Raw genomic sequence first — 24,669 nt, 5'->3', positions numbered from 1 at the left:
AATTCTTGCTGTTGTTTGAATCTTTTGCCTGTCATTTAAATCTTCCCTTCCGTTAGGGTTAATTTAACTGTAGAATAATAAAGCTAAAAAACCTGTTTATTAGCTTGAGCAAGCACTTAAGTAGATCTTCTACTGAGATTTGGAAACTTTCCTTTGTATTTCAATCATTGAGACAGCAAATAATAATTATTTATCATTATTATTTTAAAATAAGTTGCTGGTAGATAATAAGTTGAACTGTCAAATGCAAAAAAAAAGTTCAAAGAAAAATGCAACTGGTCTGCCTTGTTTCAGTGATAACTAACTGTTTTCAAAGAAACAGATATGTGTTATTACGAGTAGTAGGTAGATAATAGCAAAGAAAAGAAACGTGTAGTGGAACACCTTTTATCATGATTTTTTCATTTTATCTTGATTGGATGGTAAAAACTACGATGCTAAAACTAGGATTGTCTGTTTTGTTAATAATCTTTGTCACTCGCGAGGCGACTAAAGAGACGGCCCGACGCTAATCGTTGTAAGCAACATGTTTGGTACATAAAGATAACATGCATGCACACAATACACATTCCACTTAAGAAGTTAAGTTCGATACTCAAGCGTTAAGTGTCGTTGCATAAACCTTGTACAATCGGTAACCTCAATAAATAATTATCCAGTTATTGCAATTATAAGTAATTTTAGTTACATAGACATTAATGGCTTACTATAGTCACCCTCCTTGATAGAAACTGAGGGGTATGAAGCTTTGACCCACCATGGTATTCTGTGGCCTATATATTTCATTGCGTTGGGCGTAGGGTGATAATCTTACTACTCTTGTAATGATTACTATCAGCTGTCTATTCGCTAACTTTGACTAACTTTAGTGGATATACACGAATATAACTAAATAGCTATTGATCTATTTAACCGATCGAAATTACTAACCAGCGTGTTATTTTCATTTCTTTACCTATATAAATTAAGTACCCTTGATAAACAGTTAAACACTTTGAAAATAATTTTTCTTAATCTATATTTTGTCAAATTACTTGTGGATAAAAATGTGGGTTGTATGTGAACCAGTTTTGCTGTTAGCTGCTTTATGCTGTTTTCTGTTACAAATAAATAAAATAAAGATGAAGACATGATTTATTCAAGTCATAGATAGTGGCAAGTCATAGATTATAGAATAAGTCCCGCGGCAGCTCTGCAGATACCATATTCTATGGATCGATGCGTCCAATAAAAAAGAAACTATACTCGTACGCGTGATATTAATTTTATCTCATTAAAAAATCCTTGACGTTTGAAATGGCGTCAAGCGACCTGTCATAATATTCGGGTCTTTTTTAATGTCGAAAATAAAACTCAAACAGAGTAATTATTTCCCAGTTTTTTTAAACAACTTGAAATGTTAAAGAATGTAGGTTCTGTTTATTTTTTTTTAATGAACTCCTTGACATATTTATCAAGGAGATGGCGGGAAACGAGGCCATTGTTACTTTATTAATAAGATTTACTATTCAACTGAATTCCTCTAGGGTCAAATGGTTTAGCCTGTAGGTAACAGATCATCAAGTCCGGGGTTCGAGTCCAAGTTAGGCTGAAATATAGGATTTGTCTTCCTCCAAATAAATTAATAAAATACACAGCAGAAAAAATTTTAATAAAAAAAATTCAACCGACTTCCAACTCAAAAATTAACCTAAACTAAAAAGCAAAAAATAACATCTTACCTATGTGCTACCTTCTGATCAGTTTGAAGGCGGTGCCAAGCCAGTGATGTTTTAATTCAAGCCGTTTAAATTACACAATTTCTGTGGTTCTTTCAGAAACAGCTTTAATTAAAACATGACACTGGATTGGCACCGCCTTCAAACTGATCAGAAGGTAGCACATAGGTAAGATGTTATTTTTTGCTTTTTAGTTTAGGTTAATTTTTGAGTTGGAAGTCGGTTGAATTTTTTTTATTAAAATTTTTATTTTTTAATTTTTAGTGTTAGCACACCTACTGAGTGTGCACTGACTGACCTCCGTCTTCATCACCAGACCCCCTATGCAGTCACAATCCATATGGGTGGAAAGTTCTCATCAATATAAAATTTATCAAGTTCAAACACAAGGTAGCTACTGTAAACCGTCGAGGAGTTCCCTTAACTCTCCTTCAACTTCATTACCAGACCTCTAATACAGTCACAACCCATCTAGGTGGAAAGTTCTCATCAATACAAATGTATCAAGTCCAAACACAAGGTAGCTACTGTGAACCGTCGAGGAGTTCTCTTCACTGTCCTTCTACTTCATCATCAGACCCTTAATACAGTCACAACCCATCTAGGTGGAAAGTTCTCATCAATACAAATAAATTAAGCCCAAACAAAAGGTACCTGCTGTAAATCGTGGACGATTTCCATCGTCTGTGTATCGGCTCCATCATCAGACCAACTCCAGACCTTGATAAAATTGTAGTGGTTTTAAATACCTTATGGAAACACTAACAAACGCACTAGCCGTCTCTACGATTTTCAAAAGTTCCCCTCGATTTCTCCAGGATGCCATCATCAGATCCTGACATGAAAAAAATGGGACCACCCTGGAATCAAACCCTTCACAACAAAAAAAGAATTTTCAAAATCGGTCTACAAATGACAGAATTATCGCTGGACATACATAAAAAAAAAAAAAAAAAAAAAAAAAAAAAAAACATACATACAGCCGAACGTAGAACCTCCTCCTTTTTGGAAGTCGGTTAAAAAGAAACAAAAAGCGTAGTTTGGAAGACAGTGGTGTTACATGGTTTACATTCACTTACTTCGGAGAGCACTTAGTCGTGGGCCTCCGAAATTATATTACGGAATATTACGAAATACATAATAACACTCTTATATTTTTCTAATCTTGCCTGAAAGAGATCTCATAAGTTTAGTAGATTAAGATTTTTACGTTCAGACAGACATTATAATAATTGCTATGATACGATATTGACGGCCTCCGCGGCGCAGTGGTATGCGCGGTGGATTTACAAGACAGCGGTCCTGGGTTCGATCCCCGGCTGGGCCGATTGAGGTTTTCTTAATTGGTCCAGGTCTGGCTGGCGGGAGGCTTCAGCCGTGGCTAGTTACCACCCTACCGACAAAGACATACCGCCAAGCGATTAAGCGTTCCGGTACGATGTCGTGTAGAAACCGAAAGGAGTGTGGAATTCATTCTACTCTTAACAAGTTAGCCCGCTTCCTTCTTAGATTGCAACATCATTTACCATCAGGTGGGATTGTAGTCAAGGGGTAACTTGTAGAGAATAAAAAAAAATACATTCCACGTTATTTTTGTACCCACGTGTATGTACCCACTTATAACCTAAGCAGAATTTTATAAAGGTTCAAAAGGACTGGAACACAAAGCCCTCGAGCCAATTAAAAAAAAAGAAAACGGTATCCAACCGCCATTTATGATAAAATTGGCGGCAAACGAGCTGTCATATCACACCTGACAGTTACCTTTTTAATTCTCGCGGCGCAGGCATCCTGCTCGATATACTGCTCCTTAACGGATACGACTAATCTGACAGGCATCGCGTCGGATGTTTTGACAGGCGGGCAATTACCTGCCACTTTGTTTGGCGGCTCCGTACGCCCACCGTTCACATCCTGCGTTCATTGCACCTAACCGATTTGACCTAGCGCCGAAACTGCGGTATCATTTCGCGATCAATAGCGTAATTGACTCATATCAAATTTAATATATAGACAAAATTAATTTCGTGTAGTACTACTAGAGAGATCTAATATACCATCCACGGACGTTACTATTGTCTTACCCCATATTCATGCAATCTTTATGAATCGTCATTATTATTAGCAAGCATTTAATTTTAATTGTTAATGATGATTATCGGAACCGACGGCCTAAGGTGCTCTCCGAGGTACGAAGGTGTAATACAACTCACAACTAACTACCCAACTCCGGGCTTTTTAATGAACATTTCTTTGAAGAAAGAAAAGCCACATACTAGACCATCGAGGCAGATTATGTCCGGTCTCAAAATATTGTACTCTTGAGGCTTTGCCGCCAGATGTCTTGCGAGCCAGCGAGTCAAAACTTCAAAAAAAAAATTTTAATAAAAAAAATTCAACCGACTTCCAACTCAAAAATTAACCTAAACTAAAAAGCAAAAAATAACATCTTACCTATGTGCTACCTTCTGATCAGTTTGAAGGCGGTGCCAAGCCAGTGATGTTTTAATTCAAGCCGTTTAAATTACACAATTTCTGTGGTTCTTTCAGAAACAGCTTTAATTAAAACATGACACTGGATTGGCACCGCCTTCAAACTGATCAGAAGGTAGCACATAGGTAAGATGTTATTTTTTGCTTTTTAGTTTAGGTTAATTTTTGAGTTGGAAGTCGGTTGAATTTTTTTTATTAAAATTTTTATTTTTTAATTTTTAGTGTTAGCACACCTACTGAGTGTGCACTGACTGACCTCCGTCTTCATCACCAGACCCCCTATGCAGTCACAATCCATATGGGTGGAAAGTTCTCATCAATATAAAATTTATCAAGTTCAAACACAAGGTAGCTACTGTAAACCGTCGAGGAGTTCCCTTAACTCTCCTTCAACTTCATTACCAGACCTCTAATACAGTCACAACCCATCTAGGTGGAAAGTTCTCATCAATACAAATGTATCAAGTCCAAACACAAGGTAGCTACTGTGAACCGTCGAGGAGTTCTCTTCACTGTCCTTCTACTTCATCATCAGACCCTTAATACAGTCACAACCCATCTAGGTGGAAAGTTCTCATCAATACAAATAAATTAAGCCCAAACAAAAGGTACCTGCTGTAAATCGTGGACGATTTCCATCGTCTGTGTATCGGCTCCATCATCAGACCAACTCCAGACCTTGATAAAATTGTAGTGGTTTTAAATACCTTATGGAAACACTAACAAACGCACTAGCCGTCTCTACGATTTTCAAAAGTTCCCCTCGATTTCTCCAGGATGCCATCATCAGATCCTGACATGAAAAAAATGGGACCACCCTGGAATCAAACCCTTCACAACAAAAAAAGAATTTTCAAAATCGGTCTACAAATGACAGAATTATCGCTGGACATACATAAAAAAAAAAAAAAAAAAAAAACATACATACAGCCGAACGTAGAACCTCCTCCTTTTTGGAAGTCGGTTAATTACACAAAAGTACAACGATAATTATTTCTGTATACGAAAAAAGTCGAAAACTACTGGACCAATTTGAAAAATTCTTTCACCAACAAAAAGCTACATTATCAGGGAGTAACATAGAGCATATTTTATCCCCGTATTCCCACGGGAACTACGCGTGTAAAACTGTGAGGTTCTGCTGATAGTATGCACACAGCTGCGATCTGCTGCGATTCACGTTCTCATTTTTTGGATATCGAAAAACAAACCGGCATTCGTTACATTAGCGTATTTGCGTTCGCCTCCAAACCTACTAACAAAGTTTACTCACATGAGCGCATCGGTTCCCAGTGGCGCATAATGGGCGCATTCACAACTCAAGTGCCGCCCATTCATCACGCGCCCACAGACAACTGTTACTCGGAAATGTGCGAGTTTAATTTGATTAGCCCATGATAAGTGCATGTGTCAATTAATTACTTGGACGTTCTTTTATATCGCGAGTACGCAACTCTCGAGAGACGCTTCGAAACGGAGTTCGAGAAACGCTTTTGATGTGAATAGACCACGACCATAGACGTAATAAAAAGTCCAGACTCTGTTTCCTGAATATAAAAGTGACGACAATAATTTTACCAATTCGCATATGCTGGCATGCATATAGATGCACATAAATGAAGACAATACCATTCACACTCACACATAGATACTCGGCGCCTTTATATTGTTTCAGTTGTTTGTTTATTATTAGTCTTATGACTAACACTTTCAGTCATTATTTTAAAGAATAACTGAAAATTCAAGACACGGTGTGCTCTCGAGGTTCTCAAATAAAACCATTTTCGAGTCTGTTTTAAAGCTTTTTAAGCATTGCAGTATGCTTAACGAAACCTCAGTGGCGTCAGCAGATCTTAAGCGTGCCCAGCTGTGAAGGCAGAAGAAGTCTTGTTTTAGTAGTCACGTTTGTTAGTAGCCACATTAAACGTCCGAGTTCCGTGGCATCAATCAAGAAAATATAAAATCCTTCGCAAGATTCGAACCCTGGAACTATTAGAGATAAATCACATTAACAACTGTGCCAGAGCGGTTGACAAAAACTGTGACTTAATGTGATAAAAAATCCGTGGGTTGTGGCCTTACTGGCCAGTGACCGTCAAATAAGGAGATATTACGTTGTCATGAGGAAACTCGTGTACCTACAGTACCTACCTAGATTGCATTGCGTTTATCACATTTTTATTCGTTCGCTGAATTACTGGTCATTACCTACGCAATCGGCTTCAACCAATAGAACATCTGTTCTACCCAAAGATTTTAAATCGTTGGTCTACCTATCATCATTATCAACCCATATTCGGCTCACTGCTGAGCACGAGTCTCCTTTCAATGAGAGGGGTTAGGCCAATAGTCCACCACGCTGGCCCAATGCGAATTGTAAGACTGTGAAATTAGAAAATTGTCAGGTAGAAAATTGGCACCGCATGCCCCGGACCGGATTCGGACCTACACCCTCAGGAATCGGAGGCAGAGGTCATTTCCACTGTTCTACCTGTACCTATTATAAAATAAAGAATATTCACAATAATGCTTATAATGTGTTCAATAATCTCATTCCCCTCAAATAAGTCGTAAAGACGACGCCAAATGCTCAGTTTTTTTCTGAATTATGCAAGTGACGTAGGCTCCTAAATGGGACCTCAGCAATGTCACCAGGAGCTGTGGGCTAGGCTGTGGACGAGCGCAGAAGCATCTCCCGAAGGAGCCCGAATGCAGAAGCAGAAGATGGGCGGACTCTCTAAGGGCGTCTACAAGTGTCCAGCGGACCATATCGAAGCCATGACTTGTATAATAAGCATATAGAGAAACAGCCTCAATAGCTAACGGTAAAACGACAGGACCCAAGCCATGGATTTTTCAGGTTAAAAAGTAGCCTATATGTTGCTCAATAACCTCTTCTATCTTCCACTGAAAATCACATTAAAATCTGTTCGGTCGTTACAAACATTAGCCCGGACATACAGAAGGACAGATAGACAGACGAAAATTTTAAAAAAGCTTGTTTGAGGTTTTGCATAGAATGAAAAATTCGGTAGGTAGGTATTGTTTATCAATAATGCGTGTTTTCGTACTTATCTACTTGGACCTACCTTGTCAAATACACTGGAGAAAACACAGAATTAAGTAGGTACCTATAGTGTATTTCCTTAGATTGTATTTCAGATAGCATAGCATACCTTTATTTGATTGTGCAGAGCCTTGTGTTTGTGTTTTTTTAGATTGTAATCGTGTAAAACAGTCACTGGTGGACCAAATAAATAAATAGGTACTGTGACGTTTATAATAAGTACTATTATCGCGAATCGCGGCAAACTCAAGAGAGAAACGAAACCGCCCATACCTATGAAACCATATGAAACGAGCTGTAGTAAGGTATCTTAAAATTACAGACAGACACTTCATTTTATTTATTAGTTTGTAGGAAAGTGTGTATCGATGTTTTGTTGATACTAAAATTATTACAGATCTAGTATCTAACTACCTATTTATCATTATTCATCAAAACATACGACGATCATACATCACATTATTAGTTTATATTGCACACTTTTATAGGTAAATAGGCAATAAACAGCTTTGTACTTAATGGTTTGGCGGAAACGATAACCACAGTACAAATATAGTACAAAACAAAGTAGATAATTAATTATGGCACTGTTAGGCTAGGCACGTCATTTTCAGTAGTTCTGTGACATGTGCGAAATCTATTTCACGAGTGATAACAAAAACCAGGCCATTCTGTTCCACTTTTATTCACAAATTGCATCCGTTTACGCGACTCGTTTTTATTATAATACAAAACGAACGGCCTTGAATAAGAATCAATGTCAATGTATTGCAGGGAACAAGGAAGAAAGATTTCCTATTGCTATCTGAAAAAAGTTAATGTGCTGTACAAATTCAAAGCATTTAATTAAAATAGAATACTATCATCTTATGATAGTAAGTAATAATAGTTAAATTTAGTTTGATTTAATACAAAAAAATATCAAAACACTCACCTATGAAAAGGATCGCGAAATCCATCAGCACTTTTCGCAAAATAATTTTCGAATCGCGATCAAAAGTTATTGTATGACCACGCACGGTTGATTTCCGCTCGTTCCTCTCCATTTTTGTGTTGTTTCAGTTCAAAATAATGGAGAAATTCACTGAAAATCTGTTACACAAATGTTACGAAACGTCAAGCGGGCGACTGATCGCGAACTGTCACACAACACACGTCAAACGCATAACGCATGCGCGCGTCGACTGCGGCACGAAGCGCGACGCGAAGCAACGTCGACCGGCGTCGGAAGCACTCGCGCGGAGCCACGACCCTCTGTCACCCGGCCGAACAGCTGGGGCTACGAAACTGTCAAACACCACATTAAAGTCCGGTCAAATTAGACCAAACATTATGGGTAAAGCTACATAAATTCAGCAGCAAAAAAAGCAGGCAGCGCATGCGAATAAGTAAGTTTTTCGGTCCGACTTGTACGAGAAAACCCGTGATAACTCAGTAGTCATATATGATAGAGTTATAAAATATAGCTTATAGCACTTCCTGATGACGTAGCATTCTACTGGTGAAAGAATTTTAAAAATCAGATCAGTAGTTCCGAAGATTGTCTTACAAAGAATTGTTACAAACTTACAAACTACCTCTTTATAATATTAGTATAGATATAGATAAACTCTTTCATTTGATACCCATATTGTAGAAATACATTAAAAATAACTATTCCGCCATCTTGGGTGGTCTGCCATATTGTATTTAGAATAACGTCTAAATACAATATGGCGTATACGTCTAAATATAATAATGTAATATAATATATCATGCATTGTCATCCAATCGTAACGTGTATACAAAATTTCAGCTCAATCGGTTGAAGATATCTACTTCAACATTGCAAGTTAAATAAAAGCTTTTAAAAATGTATCCTTTTCCTGGCCTTTCAAAAGTGCTTGTAAACTAAGCCTAATTGAAATAAATGAATTTTGAAAAGTCCCGTTCTCAAAAAATAAAAATATAGCCAATTGTTGCTCGCTGACAATGTAGCTATCCACGGGAGAAAGAATTTTTAAAATCAGTATAAAGGTTTAGGAGCGAATGGCAAACAAACTCACTTTCGAATTTATGATGGGAGTTCGCCAGTTCGGCTTTAATTTTGATTTTAGAATATCAATTTGAACCGTGAAGATTCAGTGTGACAAAGAAGTTTTTATTGATATTTTTTTTCACTAAAAAGGCAAAGGCATGCCGCTTCAGTAGTAATCGGTAGCTTTTGAACATTCTTTGATATTAAACATACACCTGTGGACCCTTTTAGGATAAAATTCTATAGAGTGGCAGTCCCTTACTCTATAGATATACTATTGAATAGAATGAATACACTGCTTTTTTCAATTATAATATCTTACAAAGTGTCACTTTTTGTACATTTGACAGACACTTGACAAAAATATTAGCAGCATTGCAGCACATATATTAAGAGTATGCACCTACGCAATTGTATAAAATGCTCCAATACATGTTTGTAATGAGACAGGGTAAGCAGTGATTTTTTGCATCATGGAGAGAATGCCTCCGATTGGCGGGTAGATATATTAATGTTACAAGTATGTGGACATATTAAAAATCATCCTTCGCACTCTCTCGTTAATATTTATGCAATTTTTACGGCAGCCTGGGGTTGCCAACATTTTTTTTTTCAGAAAATATAGTATATTTCAGATTTAGTTACAAAAAATATATTACCCATATATAAAATATAGTCTTTTATGGAATTAGCAAAAAATCAACATTTATTTGTATATAAAAAAAAGAAAAAAAAACCATACATACAGCCGAACGTAGAACCTCCTCCTTTTTGGAAGACGGTTAAATAAATGCAATATACCTATTTACTTTTTAACCGACTTCTAAAAAGGTTCTACGATCGGCTAAATGACGTATGTTTTTTATTTACCAAAAGTCAAAAAATAATATTTTCGTCTGAACCAAAAGTTGAGTTTGGCTAATGAAAGTAGAGACTGAAATCGGAGCCAAATACAAAAAATCCGAGTAAATTCTCAAAATTATTGTGCAAATAAATTATTGGAATAACTGCGTTTAATAGTTGTAGTACTAATGTATTCACAAACAAAAAATAATTTAAACAATTATTATAAAAACGCATGTTTTTTCAATTTGTATAATGATTTTTTTACATTTGGCGGGCCATTGTCTACTTTCATTAGCCAAACTCTAGATAGAGATCTTATCTATTTAAATTAAAGAAAGCGAGCGACATCTGTCATAAATTCACATAGATACATAATACATTTCTAAAAGCGCCATCTATCTCAACTACGCTTAACCTGCAGCAGGCATTGTAACCTGCTCAAAGCGCTATGAAATATTTCTAGCTGTACTCAAGAGATGGCGCAGTTCAGGGCAGTACTTAATGTTTATTACTGTCTAGTACAGATGGCGTTGTAAGTTCTTCAGCTCGCAGGCCACACATGAGATGAGATGAGAGGTTAATAATAATGTGAATGATTTCCCGTGCGATTTATGATTCGTCATTATATCTGCTGGGAAAGTCCTGTCAAAATCGGTCAAGACAAAAATTTTTAATACTTATTGTTTTTCTTTTAAATTACTACCGCAGGTAGGTATATAATTATCTAATTTTTTTTATATCTATTTTTTTTTATTTTTGACGGCCTCCGTGGCGCAGTGGTATGCGCGGTGGATTTACAAGACGGAGGTCCTGGGTTCGATCCCCGGCTGGGCAGATTGAGATTTTCTTAATTTGTCCAGGTCAGGCTGGTGGGAGGCTTCGGCCGTGGTTAGTTACCACCCTACCGGCAAAGACGTACCGAGAAGCGATTTAGCGTTCCGGTATGATGCCGTGTAGAAACCGAAAGGGGTGTGGATTTTCATTTTCCTCCTAACAAGTTAGCCCGCTTCCATCTTAGACTGCATCATCACTTACCATCAGGTGAGATCGTGGTCAAGGGCTAACTTGTAAACAATAAAAAAAAATAGAATAGGATCCGCCTAAAGACAATTTGAATTAAGCGCTAGGCATAAACATTGCAAAAACAGCTACAAATATATACCTACCTACAGCACAGAAAACTTATGCCTACGGTAACAATGAGTTCTTAGGGTAGGCAGCGCATTATTGTAGCTATGAAGTGTACGCCAACGATCCAGCACCTCTAGGTATTAGTCAATAGTCAATAGTCAATTATTTCAATTAGGCTTATTTTACAAGCATTTTCGAAATGTCATCATCATCATCATTATCAACCCATATTCGGCTCACTGCTGAGCTCGAGAGTTCTCTCAGAATGAGAGGGGTACCTAAGGCCAATAGTCCACCACGCTGGCCCAATGCGGATTGGCAGACTTCACACACGCAGAGAATTAAGAAAATTATCTGGTATGCAGGTTTCCTCACGATGTTTTTCCTCCACCGTTTGAGACACGTGATATTTAATTTCTTAAAATGCACACAACTGAAAAGTTGGAAGTGCAAACCGTATTCGAAACTGCACCCTCAAGAATCGAAGGCAGAGTCATATCCACTGAGCTATCACGGCTCTCAATTGTCAGGCATTAATATTATAAGATAATGGTGATAATAATGAGTCGAAAACATAAAATTAAATCTACGAGGGTTCCGGGGGAGAAGAGCCCACAACAAACTCAGCCAGGTTTTTCTTTTTTAAGTTAATCATCATTTAACAATAGGTATATAAGTAGCCAGACATTTCATTTCCAAGATTTTTTGTCGTTTCACTATTAACACGATCAGTTTTATCAGCTGTCATGCCGTTAGCGCTGCAGGAATGTAAGCTTACTTGATCGTCAGTGGCTGACATTACTGCGTTAAATGGTTATGGCGGCAATAGCTTAACTTCAATGTTTTCAATTTTATTACTAGAAAATATGTAAAGCTTTAGTCGTGTTAGTTAGTTAATAGATTAAATAGGTATACGGAACTCCAAAAACATTATTTTTAATGAAACCAACTTGCCCTTTTATAAGTACGATGCCGAAGCTATAACCGTGGAAAGTAGCCATGCAATAAAATGGCCTCGCTTTGAGGTATCCTTGTGTGTGCAAGGCTTAAAGGCCGGGATTTGAGCAGCCCGCATGCTTATCTTGCAAATGGAAATGTTTGCGCCGAGTTGCGATGCTTTGACGGATTACCGCACTCCGACGTCGCTCAACATGGCGAATATTCATAATCCTAAAATGTTATAAATACTTACCAATTTTGTTAAAGCACATTATAGGTAGGTATCAATTGAAATTAAAAAAAAATCCTGTCCTACTAATATTATAAATGCGAAAGTTTGTATGGATGTTTGTTACTCTATAACGCCGCTACTACTGCAGCGATTTAGCTGAAATTTGGAATGGAAATAGATTTTACTCTGGATTAACACATAGGCTACTTTTTATCCCGAAAAAAACCATGGTTTCCCGATATTTGCGAAAACTGATGATTTTGATGATATGAATGTTTGTTACTCGTTCACGCCACAACTACTGAACCGAATTAGCTGAAATTTGCATTATAAATAATAATAAATTGGTATTAAGATATATTATAGCCTGGATTAACACATAGACTACTTTTTATCCCGGAAAAATCCATGGTTCCTGAGGGATTTGTGAAAAACTAAATTGCATGCGGACGAAGTCGCGTCCGCTAGTTCACGATACGTCCCTGTATTTGGGTCACAATCTATACTAATATTATAAAGCTAAATAAATTTTTTTTTTGCTTTCTTGAACTACTGGTGCGATTTGAAAAATTTGAGTTAGATAGTCCATTTATCGAGGAAGGCTTATAGACTATATTTTATCCCCGTATTGTTACGGGACCGGGAACCACGCGGGTGAAACCGCACGGTGTCAGCTAGGTATTGATATGTGTACTATCGCTAACGCTTCGATAACTAGAAAAATGTATGGGAAAGACACATTTGCTATCGACAGGTTACGTGATCAAGATCTGTCATTCCCATACATTTTTCTACTTAGTTGTACTGTAGGTATCTATAATAGATATCTGAGAAACCGGATCACACTGTATCACACTGTGTGAATTTCCTTTTCTTTGGGACGGCTTACCTTCATCTAAATTCCATTCTTCGCCACACACACACACCTACTTGACGTGTGCTGGCAATCTGACATAATCACTTGGGTAGCTAAAATCTAAGTCACAACGCAGGCTTTCTGGTTCATTCCATCAACATCACAACAAAAATTCTAAAGTCGAAAGTGTTATAAAATTAAATGTAGTTACGTATAACATTAACACCCTCATACTTATAGAACACGTTCTAAGTTCTCACGCTGGCTATCAGAACCCTTTGCACTGGAGAGGTTTCAATTTTATTTTCATTCGACTGTCAGAAGGAAGGTAATATTTAAACAGGGACGTAGCCGGGGTGGGGTGGCATCCCCCAAGACATTACGTGAAGTTGCAGTGCCAAACGGTGGTAATATAAAATTATACAAATTATGACTTGGGTAGTATAGTTTCCGTTTGCGACTTCATTCGCATTGCTGTATTACGCGAGAATTCAATATTTTCCCGCGATAAAAATATATTATTAGTTATTACCATTATGGTCTCTGTTTTATATTTTATAGTATAGTGTAAATCAAAATCGCTTCCCGCCGTCGTCGGTACGCCTTACGTTGTCGGTTAGACCTTTTAAACTACACAAATGGTTTTAATGCGGTTTTCATCATTAGATAGAGGATCAAGAGGAAGGTTTACCTATATGTTAAGGTTAACAATGTTTTCTATGCGTACAAAGTCGCGGGCGTCTACTAGTAGCTAATAAACTAACTAATAGTTGATATCTTCTAACTAGTAGATGTAGAAAACATTATATCATGTGTTATTTTACCGAATGTACCTACTCGTATTTCATTTTTAAAAAATGAAACCTTATCACCGCTGCTACTTTTTCTATTAATAACTAGAATAATCAACTGTTTTTCAAATGACTTTTTACTACATTTTTAATATATTTTTTAACATGAATTAGGTTGAACAATCGAATTTGTGTATTTCACATTTAACAAATTCAAAAAGTAGGCACTTAAATTGATATTGTGAGTTATAAGTGGCAAAAATAAAGGGTAATTATTTCAAAATAAATTATTACACAAAAAGATCTTTCCCATCCCATTATAAATCTTTGGAATTGACTTTACAAATTTTAATTCTTAGTCATCTCTTTGTTTTACATGTATGAACATTTTTAGGCCATCAAAGTTGCAAAGCTAGTAGCTTAACTAGCTTAAGAGACAGTTTCTAAACTTTTAATCTCTATTCAATTGAATACACTCGAAATGAAATTTTAATATCTAAAAAAACAGATAGGTACAGAGAAAAAGCAAACAAACTTAAAATCGGTAACCACGCGTAAACGATAGCGGGAATTCAGGCAAAACGAGTGAAATTCCTTCATTACAACCGACAATGCCTACAGTCGGCTACATACAAATAACTGGCAGCGTCCAATTTAAATAACAGCCTCGCAAAGCTGAAAAACAACCCGTAACCGAAGTTGAGAATAAATTAGCAACCACCCTACCCCCCTTTTTCCCCAATGTGTACATTGTGCAAAATATTATTTGCCTTGCCAGACAATAATAGGATCTATTGCTCCGCCCTGACATGTTAGCTTTAGGAAGCTCCTCCCAAAGAGGCACACTCGACGATTGGTTACGGACCTCGTGCCTCCCACTCGCACACGCGCGCCGTCCCTGTCGCACGCGTAGCTTTCCCTCGACGCCTGAGGGGTAAATGTTTTGGTAGGAAACACACACGAGGGTTTTCTAGAGACGCGTATTGTCGGGGCGTTTCGTTAAGAGATATTTTTTACGCGCATTTTATTCGGTGATACCTGAATTGTGTGTTAGAATTCGCTTTATGAGATTTTTTCAATAGAGTCCTTTAAGGATTAAAGGATCGTTCTATACGTATCTCGGTAAACAGTTGCTTTTCCTCGTTTTGTTGGGATCTTTATAGAGCTTTTTTATATTTATTTTCGCATCTTTTCGCGGTGAAAGTTTAGTTCAACTCTCTTTTTGGTTTGAGGCCAAATGGTTTGCGTTAAACCATGACAATAACTTTAACACACAAATTAAAATTAATAAATGTTATATGATTTTTAATTTATCTTTCTCAATTCCTTTCAATCATTCTTTGTAATTAATGATATTGTTAATAATTCATGTTGAGTTAAAGTTGCGTAGGTACATTTTGATCATCTTAAATGAATACGGAAAGATCTAATTACATTTTATGTAAAGGTTCAAGACCAAAAACGTAGTTTTTGTACTTACTTTCTGGTTTTAAAAATACATTTCTGTAAAAAAACATTTATTAAAAAAATATACGAATAATTTAAAAAGATAAACCCAAAACAGGCGTTCGCCGAACGAAAAAGTCCCGCCGACCCAAAATAAATACCGCAACAAAGTTAAATCGATAGGGAGCCTAATAATTATTAGTCAACGGCCTGAAATTCATGCACAAAGCTCCGACCCGCAGTAATAATAACGACAATTGTTGTGTTTACTGAAACGTAAACGAGCGACCCCCCTCGGGGCGGAGCCAGGCGGGCCTGCCCTCGGCGCGCCGGGTGCACCGCAGTCCGCGCCGCGCCTCGCGCCTCATCGCACCTCTAGCATGTGCCGCCATGGAAGACTGTGACTTGAGTCAGTACCGCGACATGATCATCGAGGGCGAGCTGCCGCTGGACCTAAGGCCGCCCCCACGGCTGTTCCTGCCTCACTACCTGCGCGAACGTGACGACTTCACCCCCGACGACACCTACGTGTCCGTTGACGAGGAGCCCGACTTGCCGCCGCCGTCCGACTCCGAGCGCTACGACGCGCCCAGCCCGAAGCCCGGCTCTCCAAAAAAGCCCAAATCCAAGTCGTCGTCCCAACTCATCAAACCGCCTTACTCCTACATCGCGTTGATCACCATGGCGATACTACAATCGCCGCACAAGAAGCTGACGTTAAGCGGTATCTGCGAGTTCATAATGACCAGGTTTCCATACTACCGTGATAAGTTCCCCGCGTGGCAGAACTCGATCCGCCACAATTTGAGCCTCAACGATTGTTTTATAAAAATCCCGCGGGAGCCGGGGAATCCGGGGAAGGGGAATTATTGGACGTTGGACCCGCTGGCGGAGGACATGTTCGACAATGGGAGTTTTTTGCGCCGTCGGAAGAGGTACAAGCGTCCGGCGCCGTCGCTGCAGCACGCTCACGCGGTGGTGGCGATGCTGGCGCGGGAAGCGTACGCGCCTCTGCTGCCGCTCCCGTGCTACTTGCCGCCGTCGCCGCTGCTGTCGTTGCCGCGGCCTCCACCCTCCACCCTGCGGCCGGTGCCGCTGCCGCCGCGCCTGTTGGAAACGACGGACACACGCAAGCGGTCAAGAAATGGCTTCTCCATCGAGTCCATCATCGGCTCACAAGAGAGTCCTGGATCAGAGCCGCGTCGCAGCGCTTTCTCGCCATTGCACTCCGCGCCGGACGACTGGGCGAGATGAACGTTCATAAACGGGTGCGTTTCTAATCTTAATCCATTTTAGAACGTCCCGACGGACATTTGTGTGGTTCACGGAATCGGAAAGATTTCCGGTGTGAGACAGTTACCGGTATTATTGCGCGGCTGATTCGTTTGTGTAGTTATACTAATTCGTAATATGTAACGGACTTTGTGAAAATGTACGATTGCGGGGATGTATATTAATAATTCGATTATTTTTGATTTGATTAAATCTGTCGAGGATGCCGGCGCTTGCGTATTTTTCTATGTGAACGAATCATGTATAAAATCCGAGTGACTCTTATTTCAATAGTGGATTTCTACGGTATGTTTGGAAAGATAAAAGAAAATGTAAAAATAAATAGGTATTATGAATTTCGTCCGTAAAATAAAGTACGTACTTAAGATAAAGATAACACGCCAAAAATAATTTAGCAACGATTTCGTAATGTGTTTTTTTTAGTTTCTATGGTATCTGACGTTATTTATAGCCCAATAAATATTGCTATTCAAACAAACAAATCTACCTATCTACATTTTGTTGAATTCTTTGATACAAATGCATATAGGTTCTAATAACTATTTGAAGCTATCAATTAATATTAATTTATTTTAATTGTTATTTTAATTGAAAATTAAGTTTGGTTTTTGTTTTTATAAATATTTGTGCCAGAAATATCGATGCCTGTGTATAAATGATAAAAATCTAGTCATTATTTGTACAGATTAGTTGCAAAGTATAATAGTGTAAATATTGTGTAAATTTTGGTTACATTTAGCTAGGAAATAAGTAGATATCGTTCAGTAAGGACTACTTTGCCATAAAACAAGCTGTATTTATTACGTAGATTTAATTGTAGCATATATTTTTGTGTAATTATTACCAATAAGATAAAAAATATATAACTATAGAACATTACGTACAGTTATTTTAATTTTTCTTAAAATAACCTATTTTTTTTACTTTATCCCAAAATTCTTAATCCTAAACTAGGTATAGGTATATAGATGAATAACTAATTAAACTGAAAATTGCTTTTTACCTATTTGAATTGTTTTCACTAATACAGGTTGTACCTACTCGTTACATTATGGAAAATTACTAAATAGTTACTACATTAAAAATATACCTACCCCTATTGAAATTCAAAGATCATGAGTAATAAATAGGTACATTAGTTCTTGCGATTTTTATGAAAATGTACAATTTTCTCACAGATTAATCAATAATAGGCAGATGGAGCGTACCGAACACGACGGTGTCGTACCCGTCACAAACACACAATTAAAAAACGAATACATTCTTGAGTCAGTACGACACGAAGCGTCGCATCAGTAATTTTCAATATAATTCAAGAAAAATGGCGTCTTTTGTTTTTAAATATCTTAAAACTGTTTACAAAAACTAAAGAAATAAGATGGAGTATTTTTTGGTAATTATTGATTATTATATAAATTTATGTAATTATTGTTAGTGCTAAATTTAGAAATACAAATTATGAAAAAGTTTGTATATGCGGATGTCAAGGAGACGCGTGACGTTTGATTTTTCATGGGTTTCAGCGGCTTCTCCCCGCTGCTTGTAAAGGCTCACTCTGTATGATCTTTACTCTGTGAACTTTCGGTAATTAATTTTAATTTATTCAGCAATAAGTTAAACTAAAACTAGAACTTGAAAAAATAACTATAACTATTGTTTAAAAATAAAGACAGAAATTAAGTAGAGCAAATAATAACATGGTCAATTTGGTCAAGTATAAAAAAAAGTTCAGAAAACAATTTTTTTATAATACTTTAATTAAGTCAAATAGATAAGTTTTTTTTTTATGGCGACCAATTTATAAACATAATGAAAACTTTACCCACACTAAAAAAATATTTGTTTTTAGTGTAGGTAAAGCTATTTTCACAACTATTCAGGTTTGAATTTAAGTGAGGTTCAAGAGTAGCAATTCATTTGTATATATTTATGTTATACTAAACGACGTCCCGCGGTTTCGTCTGCGTAGTTCTCGATCTCGTGAGAATAGGTATGGGTATAAAATATAGCCTATGACACTCACAAATAAGGCTTTCTAGTGACAAAAAAAATCAATTTCGGTTCATTAAGCGGACAAAAACAAAAAAAATGTGAGTTGTGGGTGCTCAGTTAGGTATAATATAACAATCTGCAAAGGAGTTGAACAACATAAAAGCATTCAAAAATTCGATTCAGTCATACATCATTACTAATTTAGACAAAATATTAAAAAAAAACCTTGTTTTTTTTACAATAATGCACTCTGTCTGCAAAAATGTATCTAAACTCTAAGTTAAAGTGTACAGTACGTTCTTTTTGGAGAAATAAAATATATCTTTAAACCCAAAACGGGCTAACAGATCCAGAGATTACCCCCTACAATACCACGAACTTTATAATATCTTTATAAAGTCAAAGTCAAAGTAAAAATTCATTTATTTCAAATAGGCTTAGTTTACAAGCTCTTTCGAAACGTCAGGTAATTATATTAAACTTAAGATAATGGTGATAATAATCATTCGAAAACTTAAAATTAAAGTTACGAGGGTTTCAAACGCGCCTTGGTCCGAGAAGAGCCCACAACAAACTCAGCCAAGGTTTTTTTTTTATTTGTCACCATTTTACAAACTTATTTAAAACTAAGCACACAGTCGTATAATACAGTTTAACGCCAAGCTTTTTTATCATTTAAATACTCATTTACACTATAATAAGACTAAACTAAAAGCTTGCGTTTATAATATTTAAGACCCTTCGTCCGATTTTCGTGATTTTTTCACAGTTCCCAAGGTTTTCACCATGCGGTTTTTTGGATAAAAAGCTGTCTATTTGTTAATCCAGAATACAACTTATTTCCATTCCAAATTTCAGCCAAATCGGTTCAACAGTTGTGGCACGAACTTTAAAATTTATTATGAAATAAAATTTATTATGAAAAAATTTAACTTTTATTATGAAATAAAAATCAACGGTTAATTTTTAGTTTAACCCTTTATAATTATTTGGTAAGAAAATAATACTTTTATTCAAGAAATAAAAAATATCGTTCCTCAGATGTCAGATAAAGAATTGAAAGTAGGTAAATAACAAAACATTACATTAATTTTTCATGCAATGAATATCCGTATGGCAACACCTAAGTACATAATATCAATATTCAATGCAGTCGTTAAAAACGCATTACATATTCATAAATAAATAGAACACTCTGTATGTTTGTTTTATTAGACCTTAAAACAATCTTACAGCAATATTAACAGACATAGCAAATGTTTGCAATGGGATTCGCACAAGTAACAAGTTTGTTTAACTCATGCTAATTTTGTTATTGCATATTACAATGTCGCCATAGCACAGGGTTATGCTTTATTTTTTAGTTTTTCAACCAACCCATATTCGGCTCACTGCTGAGCTCGAGTCTCCTCTAAGAATGAGGTTAGGCCAAGTCTACCACTCTGGCCCAATGCGGATTGGCAGACTTCACACACGCAGAGAATTAAAAAAATTCTCTGGTATGCAGGTTTCCTCACGATGTTTTCCTTCACCGTTTGAGACACGTGATATTTAATTTCTTAAAATGCACACAAATGAAAAGTTGTGTTTGTACGCCCTCAGAATCGAAGGTAGAAGTCATATCCACTCATTTCTGAAATTGATCATTATTATCGCAATATTAAACTTTTCATACCTCTAAGAACATCTCAGTAAAAAATCTCAGTTTTGAGAAGTTGGTGTTGTTACATCCCAGAGCTTCATCATCTGATAGTGATTGTAACAAAAATCATTACTCTAAACGAACCCGCATTGAATCAGCGTGGTGGGTCGAAGTTCCATATCCCCTTTCCTATAATGAGTGAGGTAAGTGCCCGTAAGGCTTTCTATTTTCTTACATAGTACTAGCTGACACAGCGCGGTTTCACCCGCCTGGTTCCCGTTCTCGTGGGAATACGGGGATAATATATAGCTTATAGCCTTCTTTAATAAATGGACTATATAACACTGAAAGAATTTTTCAAATCGGACCAGTAGTTCCTGAGATTAGCGCGTTCAATCAAACAAACACATCAGCTTTATAATATTAGTACCTATAAATAGGTTAGTAAATTTCTTTAATAACAATTTTCATTTACAGAGTAAGAACCAATGCTGGTCGCACTTTCGTCATTTTATAGAAGTTAGCAGTTTCTCAGTCCATGCCCTAAGATAGATAAGTATATAAGTTAAGGATTGGGCTTATAACAGCGATATTGTTAAATTTTTAGGGTTCCGCACCTCAGAATACAAACCAGCACGGCTATTCTCTTACAATGGTATAACTCACAAGCGCGAGTTTTGAATTTATCGCTATCTTTCTCGTTCTATAGTATCGTGTTAAACAGAGAGAGATAGAAGTGAATTCGAATCTCGCACTTGCGAGATAAAAAAATATCGTAACAGAATAGCCTAGCTGAACCCTTGTAGGATCACTCGCTTGTCCGTCTGTCACACAGAACATAGAAAACGCTATACGAATATGAAAATTCTCAGGTATGCTCACGATGTTTTTCATCGGTTGAGGAACGTGATTATATTAATAGATTGCACATAACTGAAAATTTGGAGGTGCATGTCCCGGATCGGATTCGAACCTATACCCTCCGAATCGAAAGCAAAGGTCATATCTACTGGGCTATTTCTGAGACTCGTGCTCAACAGTCAGACGAATGTGCTAAGTGGAGTATGTAGTGGAGTATGAGTATGGAGTAAGTGGAGCTATATTCGGATCAGTTTTTGCGGTAATTTGAATTTTTCGGTTTTTGCCGTAAAATAGCCAAATAAATCAGTTATTCCTTCTTTTTCTGCTCAACCCTGGCGTTACACGATATGTTACAACACATAAGCGCGATTTATGCTCAGCATAAATGTTGTCTCAGCAAATAGTGGAGAAATTGACGTTGCGTTGTTGTTATCAGACGCGACAGTCACTGTCACTGATTGTTGCTCTCTACTCTATAATAACAACAACTATTATTTCATTGCTTATTTATTTAGCTTGCATTTTTTGAATACAATTTCATTGTATTAAATACTAACTTTTGTAGGAACTTCCAAATATCACGATACTCAGCCGCCTGTATCCAGCGAATTCCTGCTACTCACTTGATGTCGTTAGTTCACCTGGTGGGGGTCGGCCAATACTGCGCTTTCTAGTGCGGGGTCGCCATTCCAGCACTTTGGGACCCCAACGTCCATCAGCTCTTCGAACTATGAGTCCCGCCCATTGCCATTATTATCAATCTATTAAAATAAGCAACAAATCTATAGAGAAATTGCATCTGCCTACTGTAAGATATCTTTTTATAATACTGTGGCTCTTCGAACTATGTGCCCCGCCCATTGCCTTGTTTTTTTTTTTGCCGCGACTTGTTGAACTGCTGATCTCCCCAATTCTGGCAATGTTTGGAAGTTCCTACAAAAGGCCCATGTCCTGCATTGAATTTCCATCGGCTGATATGAAGATGGTGGTGAAATACTAACTTAGCAAACACGTAAACATTGAAACTATCCTATATTAAAAATATCCTATCTAACTATGTCCACGCATAGGATATTGCGTGAGTTTATTAACTCAACTCTTTTCCCAATATACGAGTCCAAGTCAAGTCCAGAGCAATACAACGGTGGAAAATACATGAAAATCTGGGATTTCATTCCGCTATTTTATACTCCTCGATATATTCGAAAATAACAAGATTTATTAGAATTCAAACTTTATTTCTATGACATGCCAAAAATAAAATGTCATTAACAACAAAGTTGCCATGGAAATGAGCGATGTCACATCGCTGTAACCTTACAGAATGCCGGGGCTGTTTAGGTGTTTTGGACAAAGTATTAACTTTGTCCAAAACACATAAACAGTAAAGCTAGTAAGAAAATAGAACAGACACCCAGTTAATCATGCTTTGCTTCTTTTTGTAAACAAAGAAAAAGAAAAGAAAGCAGTAGCCCTATTAGGTAACTACCTTCATTTCTTTCATCATTATCAGCCCACTTCACTGTTTGGCCTTCATTATCATTTTAAAATGCCTCTCCTTTAAAGGAAGTTAGGCGGTCAGCTTTCTAAACTTTTCCTTGTCCACTTATGTTTCGTAGCCAGGTTGTTTCTTCCTTCTTTTGCCTGCAATCTTGCCCAACATTTTTCTTCATTCTCTACAAGTTAGCCCTTAACTACAATCTCACCAGATGGTAAGTGATGATATAAGCCAACCCACCAGCCAGACCTGGAACAAACAACAATCCAGGACCTCCGTCTTGTAAATCCACCGCGCATAACACTGCGCCACGGAGGCACTCATAACAAACATAATATTTTGAAGCAAACGGTATCTATGGTGTCGCAAAATTCCCTATAGCTTGGCAAGTTCGTTGGTGACACTCCCATGGTATGCGGGCGACGGGGCGGCAAGGACTGCGCGGGTGTGAAGTCGTCCGCGCGGTGCTGAGAAAAGGACTGCGCGGGTATAAAGTCAGGCGCGCGGGGGCATCGGAAGTGTTACGAACGAACTTGCCAAGCTATAGACACGATCTCCCGCTGCTCGATGGTTGTAACAAGCTAGAAGTCCTTCTGCATTCTGGCAAGAATCTCAGTGTCAGATACTTTCGCCATCCAGATTATGTGGAGCATTCTACGGTATATCGACTAAGGATTCCAGCTTTTTACGTAGGGTCCACTAGAGTTCACTAAGGTCCATGGCCATTATACAAGGATTTAAAGCTTAAGCCCGCCATACTTCTTCAATGCGGGTTAGCGAGTTATAACAGAATGATAATGAGGTTATTAACTATGCCATATGCTTGTTCAACTAATGCTATCAAAAAATTAATATTACAAATCAGATGCATTGCGAAATGAAGCTACGACGACATAAATCTAAAAAAATATCAGAGTACCCACATGTTTTCATTTCTATTTGCACTGACAGATAAAGTGGATTGTTTTAATTGGGCCATTGTTTATTTAAAGTAGTCCAAGAGGCAGTGCATTGTTTTACTTAAGTATTACTTTATTTTAATAAGTAGCTCTTTTTTCCAGTTAACTAGTGACTCGGATCACAAGTTCCTGAGTTCAAACGTTGGATCGATCTATAAAATATTATAATATTGGAGTTTTCAAGACATTCTCAGTAAAAATTTTCAACACCGAAGTGAGATTTTATTTAAAGCCTGTGCCTCGGAGAGCAATAAATTCTACAAATATATATTATAGTTAAATATCCAACACTAGCAAGCGCCCCCCCCCCCCTCCGCAGTTTCTGCCGCGTAATTCTCATTCCCGTGGAAATGCGGGAATAAAAAACAATGTAGCTTCCAAGCTGATAATGCAGCTATGTAGTTTCCAATGGTGAAAGAATTTGTAAAATCTGTCTAATTTTTCAGGAGCCTAAACTAAAATTGTCTTTTGGAATAAATAAAGAACAAGTCAATATCTGAAATAAAATAAAAAAACACGATTGCCTACCCTGCTCGCACCTAGTCATCCGCTTCGCGTATTTTGTATAGCGATTAATAACGTTTTTGTAATTGTACTTTTTTTAATATAGCCATGATATACCATTTTGAAGTCCTCTTGATGAGCCCTTGAATTTGATACCCATATTGCAATATTCGAAAAAAAAATCACCTCGAATATATAGCGTCTCACCGTCGTCGTGCTGGTTTTTTTTTATTTCACCTATCGAAGAAGACTTGGGTTATTAGGACTGAAATCTGTTCAGCGGTTTGGAAGATATGAGGTAATAAAGAATCATACATACATATATACAAGATACGCGCGAAAACAGTTCTTGCAGTCGGGTAAAAAATAATCACTAGCTTAGAT

General features: G+C 37.2%; 2 protein-coding genes and 1 long non-coding RNA gene across 3 annotated transcripts in view; 1 reads left to right on the top strand and 2 right to left on the bottom strand.

Moving 5' to 3' along the window:
- LOC112052781 (putative phosphatidate phosphatase) overlaps positions 1-8,474 on the bottom strand; it is a 115,982-nt gene extending 107,508 nt beyond the window's left edge. The window contains exon 1 of the mRNA XM_024092002.2: positions 8,213-8,474. Coding sequence (XP_023947770.1) covers positions 8,213-8,324 — 112 coding nt within the window. The 5' untranslated portion in view covers positions 8,325-8,474. The remainder of the gene's footprint in view (positions 1-8,212) is intronic.
- Positions 1-22,160, bottom strand: part of LOC128199236 (uncharacterized) — a 245,669-nt gene extending 223,509 nt beyond the window's left edge. Inside the window, exon 1 of the long non-coding RNA XR_008251897.1 lies at positions 22,021-22,160. This is a non-coding gene — a long non-coding RNA (uncharacterized LOC128199236). The remainder of the gene's footprint in view (positions 1-22,020) is intronic.
- LOC112052774 (forkhead box protein D5-like) lies at positions 15,869-17,708 on the top strand. The gene has a single exon (XM_024091991.2). The coding sequence runs from the start codon at positions 15,927-15,929 to the stop codon at positions 16,788-16,790; it is 864 nt and encodes a 287-aa protein (XP_023947759.1). The 5' UTR covers positions 15,869-15,926; the 3' UTR covers positions 16,791-17,708.
- Positions 22,161-24,669: the final 2,509 nt, after the last annotated feature.

Source organism: Bicyclus anynana, chromosome 20 (genome assembly GCF_947172395.1).
Source record: "Bicyclus anynana chromosome 20, ilBicAnyn1.1, whole genome shotgun sequence".
Lineage (NCBI taxonomy): Eukaryota > Metazoa > Arthropoda > Insecta > Lepidoptera > Nymphalidae > Bicyclus > Bicyclus anynana.
This window is presented reverse-complemented; position numbering and strand designations above follow the sequence as displayed.